A 7695-nucleotide genomic window follows, 5' to 3' on the forward strand; every position below is an offset into this window, starting at 1 on the left:
AAAAAAAAAAAAACAAAAAAACCCAAAACCTCAGTATGTCCTCATTCTTAATAGCTGAGTGTTCCTTTGTGTAAATAAACCACATTTTCTGTATTTATTCTTCTGTTATAGGACATTTGGGCTGTTTTCTGCTTCTGGCTATTTCAAATAAGGCTGCTATGAACATAGTGGAACATGTGCTCCTGTGGCATAGTGGGGCATCTTTTGGGTATATTCTTAAGAGTGATATAGCTGGGTCTTCAGGTAGTTCTATTTCCAATTTTCTGAGAAACCTCCAGATTGATTTCCAGAGTGGTTGTACCAGTTTGCAATTCCACAGCAGTGGAGATGTGTTCCTTTTTCTCCACATCCTTGCCAACATGTGTTGTCACCTGAGGTTTTGATCTTAGCCATTCTGATTGGTGTAAGGTAGACTCTCAGGGTCATTTTGATTTGCATTTCTCTTATCACTAAGGACTTTGAACATTTCTTTAGTTGCTTCTCAGGCATTTGAGATTCCTCTGTTGTGAATTCTGTTTAGTTCTATACCCCATTTTTTGATTGGATATTAGCCCTGTATCTGATATGGGGTAGTGAAGATTTTTTCCCAATCTGTAGGTTGCCGATTTGTCTTTGCCCTTTGCCCTAAAGAAGCTTTCTAGTTTCATGAGGTCTACTTATCAATTTTTTTTTTTTGTTTTGTTTTTTGAGACAGGGTTTCTCTGTGTATCCCTGGCTGTCCTGGAACTCACTCTGTAGACCAGGCTGGCCTCGAACTCAGAAATTCACCTGCCTCTGCCTCCCAAGTGCTGGGAGTGTGTGCCACCCTACCCGGCCAATTCTTGATCTTGGAGCATGAGCTATTGGAGTTCTGTTTAGGAAATTTCCCCCTTTGCCAATGAGTTCAAGGCTCTTTCCCATGTTCTCTTCTATTAGATTCAGTGTATCTGGTTTTTGTTGAGGTCCTTGATCCACTTGGACTTGAGCTTTGTGTAAGATGACAAATATGGGTCTATTTTTATACATACCAAATGCCAGTTAGACCAGCACCATTTATTGAAGATGCTTTCTTTTTTCCATTGTATATTTTTGGCATCTTTCTCAAAGATCAAGTGTCCAAGAGTCCATAAGTGTGTGGTTTTATTTCTGGGTCTTCAATTCTATTCTATTGATCAATGTGTCTGTCTCTGTACCAATATCATACAGTTTGTTTATTTTTAATCACTATTGCTCTATAGTACAGATTGAGGTCAGAGATGGTGATTCCCCCAGCTATTCTTTTATTGTTAAGAATTGCTTTGGCTATTTTGTCTTTTTTTGCCTTTGCAGATGAATTTGAGAACTGCTCTTTCCATGTCTGTGAATAATTGTATTGGGATTTTGCTGAGGATTGCATTGGATCTGTAGATTGCCTTTGGCCATTTTTACTATATTAATCCTGCCAATCCATGAGCATGGGAGATCTCTCCATTTTCTGAGATCTTCTTCGATTTCTTCCTTGAGAGACTTGAAGTTATTGTCATAAGGGTCTTTCACTTGTTTGACCCCAGGATATTTTATATTATGTATGGCTATTGTGAAGGGAGTCATTTCCCTAATTTCTTTTTCATCCTGTTTATCATTTGTATAAAGGAAAGCTTCTGATTTACTTGAGTTATTTTTATATCTGGCCACTTTGCTGAAGTTGTTTATCAGCTGGAGAAGTTCTCTGGTAGGATTTTTGGAGTCACTTATGTATACTATCATGCCATCTGCAAATAGTGATACCTTTATTTCTTCTTAGCCAATTTGCATCCCCTTGATGTCTTTTTGTTGTCTTATTTTTCGAGCTAGTACTTTAAGTACCATATTGAATAGATATGGGGAGAGTGTCTTGTCTTGTCCCTGATTTTAGTGGGATTGCTTCAAGTATGTCTTCATTTAATTTGATATTGGCTGTTGGCTTGCAGTGAATTGCTTTTGTTATGTTTAGGTGTGGGCCTTGAATTCCTGATCTCTCCAATACCTTTAACATGAGGGGGTGTTGTATTTTGTCAAATGCTTTTTCTGCATCTAAGGAGATGATCATGTGATTTTTTTTTTCTTTGAGTTTGTTTATATAGTGGATTACATTAATGGATTTCTGTATTTTGAACCAACCTTGCATTCTTTTCTTTTGTGCTAGGATTAAGCTTGCAATCAAAGAGGCTGAAATTCAAAAGCTTCATGCAACTCTGACTGTGAACCAGTTATCTCAAAATATTGCTAATGATAATCAAGAATGTGGTAAAGTAAACACTTTAGAAACAGAACCTGTAAAACTAGGTGGTAGTCAAGTCGGTGAGTATATTACTTTGAATTACTTTAATAAGTAACAATTAGCTTTTGCTGATAGTATTTTAAAGGAAAAGGTTATTAATTGATAATATTAAAAACACTGAGTCTTGTATTAATACCTATGGTTTGTAAAGACAAGGATTATTGTGTAGTTTTTACACTTTGCATTCTTTAAAAAATAATATTGCAGGGGGAGGCAACAGGGGTTTGTTTGTTTTTGTTGTTTTTGTTTGTTTCTTTGTTTTTTGGAGGGGAAACTGGGAAAGGAGAAATTTACATGTAAATAAAGAAAATATCTAATAAAAAAAGAAACAATATTGCTGAAACCAAATTTATCCAATAAGGTGTACCTCTTTCAAGTATGCAGATGGATTGCTGAGCATGGTGGCACTTTAGAGTCAGAGGCAGGTGGACCTCTGTAAATTCAACTGCAGCCTGGTCATGTAATCCAAGGACAGTCAGTGCAGCATAGTGTAACCCTGCTTGAAAAAAAAAATAGATATATTTGCTTGTATGCAATTGGTTTACATGTTTGTTTTAAAGTATGTTTATACAGTTGTTACCATCACCATAGCCAAAACATGTAACATTTTTATCAGGATCCTTTTCAGTTTTCTTTAGTTTTAATTTTATGATGTTGCCTTTTAGTGTTGGGAAGTGAGCAAGGGATGGAACTGTATTCTCAGCCTTTTATTAAGTTCTCTTTAAAAGTGAAAGCTGTTCTTTTCAGATTAAAGTACTTAAAAGGATAAACTTTTCTTTAAGCAATACTTTGCATCTCACTAGTTTTTATGGTGTATTATCATTTTATACATTTAAACCAATTGATTGCTTCTTTAATGATTGAATCTTGGGCTATGTGTTCGTGTTTCTAAATCTGATTTATTTTGCTTAGTATTCCGAGATTTTCAAAATATCTTTAAATCATTAGTAGTAGTCAGGGAACATATTTTATGTAATTTTCTTATTTACTTTTTTAGTAGTAGTTATTCAGCCCAAGGCTTCATGTAGGCCTTGCTGGCCTGGAATTAGCTATGTACACCAGTCTAAGCTTGAACTCAGAGATCTGCATCTCATTTTGTGGAAGTTTGTGCATATGAGTACAGTTGACTATAGAAGCCAGCAGAGTTTATCAGATTGGAGCTAGATTACAAGCAAACATGACTTGCATGACAGGTGTTCTTTTGTAAGACTTCTTACCTGCTGAGCCATCTATCCAGCTATTTCTCCATCTTTTAAAATATCAGTCATACTAAGTTGATAGTTTTAATTTTACATTTTCTTCATACCTGATGAGTTTCAATATATTTATTGTAGCAATTATTGAGAGAGTAGTATTAAAATCTTCAAATATATGTGATTGTTGATTTGTGTGTTGTTTTAATTCTATCAGCATGGAACCTTTCTAGTTTTACTTTCCTCCCCTATAAGCAAGTAGGAAAAAATACACTGTTTTAAAACTGAGGTTGGCCTTGAATTGACAACATAACAAAGGTGGCTCTGTTGTAATACTTTGTCATAATCACTCCGTTCTCCCAGTTCCTCCCTGAGCTCCCTGTACCTCTGGTTAGTTCCTTCCTATCCCTCTTACTTTCTCAGCTCATGTATTCCACTCACATGCTCCCTCTCTTTCCCCTCTCTTATTCTAATTTCATGATTTACACATGTGTGTTGTACACTGTCATAAACATTTATAATTGAAATCTGAGTTGTACATATTGGAAGAAAAAACATGGTGCTTGTCTTCCCGAGTTTAGCTTATTTCATTTAACATTATGATCTTCGTTTGTACCCACTTTCCAGAAAACAACATAATCCATTCTTTCTTTATGCCTATTTTGTGCAGTAATAAACACAGATGTGCACTTATCCTGTGTGTTGACTTAGAGTCTCTTGCATATAGAGTGGTCTAGCTGAGTCATATGTTTGATTGTAGAGGTTTGAAAACTTCCAGGTTTGGCAAGTGGGCTCATTGGATGAAGATGCTTGCCACCAAGCATGACCACCTGTGTTCAGTACCTGGGCCACACAGTGAGGACAGGACTGAATCTAGAAAGGAGCCCTCGGTGCTCCACATGCATTCTGTGGCATGTACACATGCACACGCACATACTGACTTTTCTTTAAAGAAAAACTTCTATTTTGATGTCCATAATGATTGCATATTGTCAGTTGTTCTTGATATTAGCCATTCTACTAGTGTGGAGTGGACTCTCTAGGCAATTTTAGTATGCATTTCCTTGATGGCTTAATATGTTGAACTAATTTTCAGACCCTTATTGGCTATTGTATTTTTTCTGTTAACGACTCTATCCACTTCATTAGCCCATTTATTGATCAGAGTTTTGTTGTTTAATTTTTACTGTCATTTAATGTTCTAGGTATTATTCATGTGTCTGACCTGTAATTGGCAGAGAGTGCAATACACTGTCTTTTTATTCTAATAATTGATTTATGATGCAGAAACTTTAAAATTTCATACTAATCTTATTTATCACTTCTTATGATTATTATCTCTGCAGTTGAAATTCTTAAAATAAAATCCTTGCCTATACCTATATCCTGAAGCGTTTTACAGTATTTTTACCCAGGTAACTTCAGAATTTCAGGTTTTACATTAAGGTATTTGTTCAACTTGAAATGTTATACAGGATAAAAGATAGGGATCTAATTCATTTTTCTCTATATGGAAATCCACTTTTCCCTGTACATTTTATTTAAAATGTTGTCTTGTTTGTTTGTTTGTTTTTGTTTTTTGTTTTTGTTTTTGAGACAGGGTTTCTCTGTTTAGCTCTGGCTGTCCTGGAACTCACTCTGTAGACCAGGCTGGCCTCGAACTCAGAAATCGCCTGCCTCTGCCTCCCAAGTGCTGGGATTAAAGGCAGGCACCACCACTGCCTGGCCTATTGTCTTTCTTCTAATGTGCGTTTTTGACACTTGTCAAAAATTTAGTGGCTATACCTGTGTGGGCTTCCTTATGGGTTCTCTGTTTCATTAGCCTGCCTCTATTTTGGTGCCAAATACTGTGCTGTTTTTGTTGTTGTCTTTGTTTGTTTGTTTGTTTTTTGATACAGGGTCTGCCTATGTAGACTGCTGGCCTTGTGCTTTCTAGAGATCCACCTGCTTCTGCTTCCCAAAATCTGGAGTAAAGGCGTGGGATACCATGTTCAGTGATACCGTGCTATTGTTAGCGTTATAGGTCTGTAGTGTAATTTGAGATCAAGTGTTGTCATACATCTAGTATTCTTTCTGCTGAACATTGCCTTGGTTATTCATGATCATTTATGATTCTACAAAATTATTAAAATAGTTTTCTAATTCTGTAAAAAAATTATTGAAATTTTGATTGATATTTATTGAATTGAATTTATAGTTTGCTTTGAGTGGTTATTTTTACAGTATTAATTCTGCCAATTCATGAGTATAGGAGATCTTTCTTCTTCTCCTTCTTCTCCTTCTTCTCCTTCTTCTCCTTCTTCTTCTTCTTCTTCTTCTTCTTCTTCTTCTTCTTCTTTTCTTTTTTTAGGAAACTCTTTTTTTGTTTTTTGTTTTGGTTTTTTTTTTTAGATCTATTTATTTATTTTATGTATATGAGTACACTGTAGCTGTACAGATGGTTTTGAGCCACCATATGGTTGCTGGGATTTGAACTCAGGACCTTCGGAATAACAGTCAGTGCCATCTGAGCCATATCTCCAGCCCTAGGAAACTTTTTTTTATTGGATATTTTCTTTATTTACGTTTCAAATGTTATCCCCTTTCCCGGTCCACCCTGGTCCGCCCCCTCCCCAAATCACCCTAACCCATCCTCCCTCCCCTGCTTCTATGAGGGTATTCCTCCACCAACCCACCCTCTCCCACCTCCCTGCCATCAATTCCCCTACACTGGGGCATCTATCGAGCCTTCATAGGACCAAGGATGCTCCTCCCATTTGGGGCATGCAAGGCCATCCTCTGCAATGTATGCAACTGGAGCCATGTGTACTCTTTGTTGATGGCTTAGTCCCCCCTGGGAGCTCTGGGGGGACTGGTTGGTTGATATTGTTGCACTTCCCCTGGGGTTGCAAACCCCTTCAGCTATAGGAGATCTTTCTAACTAATATTCTCTTCAGTTTCTTTCTACTGTCTCTTAAAATTTTCATTATAGAGGTTATTTCTAGGTACTTTAAATATTAGTTCACATTGTCTGCAAATTGGGATGATTTAACCTATTTCTTTTCTATCTGTGTCTCCCCCTTACCATTTTTTTCTTGTCTTATTGCTCTAGCTAAGACTTCAAGCACTACCAAGAGACAGGACAGTGATCCCTCTTGTCTCATTCCAGGTTTTGGATGAAATGTTCTTCATTTTCTCCCATTTAGTATAATAGTGGCCAAAAGTTTTGTTGTATACATTTTTTTTTTAACTTTTATATCATTATGAAAAGTTACATGACTTCAATTTATCTGAATTTGTTAACGTTTAAAAACATATTTTAAGTAAATAGAATTAAATTACATCAGGTCTTTTTATTATGAAAGAATGTTGAACTTTATTGAATGCCTTTTGTGCATTAATGGAGATGGTCATATAGTTTTTGTCCTTAAGGGTTTTTTTGTTGTTGTTGTTTTGTTTTATTTTTGTTGTTTCGTTTTGTTTTTGTTTTTTGGGTTTTTTTTTTTCCGAGACAGGGTTTCTCTGTGTAGCCCTGGCTGTCCTGAAACTCACTCTCTGTAGACCAGGCTGGCTTTGAACTCAGAAATCCACCTGTCTCTGCCTTCCAAGTGCTGGGATTAAAGGCACCAGAAGAGGGTGTCAGATCTCATTACAGGTGGTTGTGAGCCACCATGTGGTTGCTAGGATCCGAACTCAGAACCTTCGGAAGAGCAGTCAGTGCTCTTACCCACTAAGCCATCTTGCCAGCCCAAGGGTTTTTATATGCTATATTATGCCTACTAATTTACGTATCCTATAATTGTTTATATTATAAACTAAACTTCATTATTAAATCTTTCAACCATTTAAGTTAGTTTTTGACTCTTGAACTTTTATTTAGAGCAATTTTTCTTTTGTGTTTAATTTCAGAAAGTATAAAGGATCAAGATCAGCAGACTGTGGACAAGCAGTATGAAAGAGAGAAACAGCGACTTGCTACTGGAATAGAAGAACTGCGTGCTAAGCTGATGCAGATAGAAGCAGAGAACTCTGACTTAAAGGTTAACATGGCACACAGGACTAGTCAGTTTCAGCTAATTCAAGAGGAACTGCTAGAGAAAGCTTCAAATGCTAGCAAACTAGAAAATGAAGTAAGTTTGGATTTACCTGGGTATAAGTGCTAAATAGAAACATAATATTCGGTCTCTGCTCCATAGTTAATCTCTGCAACTCCTTTCTTGGGTATTTGGTTCCCCCTTTTAAGAA

General features: G+C 36.4%; 1 protein-coding gene across 10 annotated transcripts in view; it reads left to right on the top strand.

The window, feature by feature from the left end:
• Window positions 1–7695, top strand: part of Ccdc18 (coiled-coil domain containing 18) — a 120667-nt gene that overhangs the window by 42282 nt on the left and 70690 nt on the right. For all 10 annotated transcript variants that reach the window (XM_031337227.1, XM_031337231.1, XM_031337230.1 and 7 more), the window contains 2 exons: window positions 2144–2298; window positions 7360–7580. In XM_031337227.1, coding sequence (XP_031193087.1) covers window positions 2144–2298; window positions 7360–7580 — 376 coding nt within the window. The remainder of the gene's footprint in view (window positions 1–2143; window positions 2299–7359; window positions 7581–7695) is intronic.

Source organism: Mastomys coucha, unplaced genomic scaffold (assembly GCF_008632895.1).
Source record: "Mastomys coucha isolate ucsf_1 unplaced genomic scaffold, UCSF_Mcou_1 pScaffold22, whole genome shotgun sequence".
Classification (NCBI taxonomy): domain Eukaryota; kingdom Metazoa; phylum Chordata; class Mammalia; order Rodentia; family Muridae; genus Mastomys; species Mastomys coucha.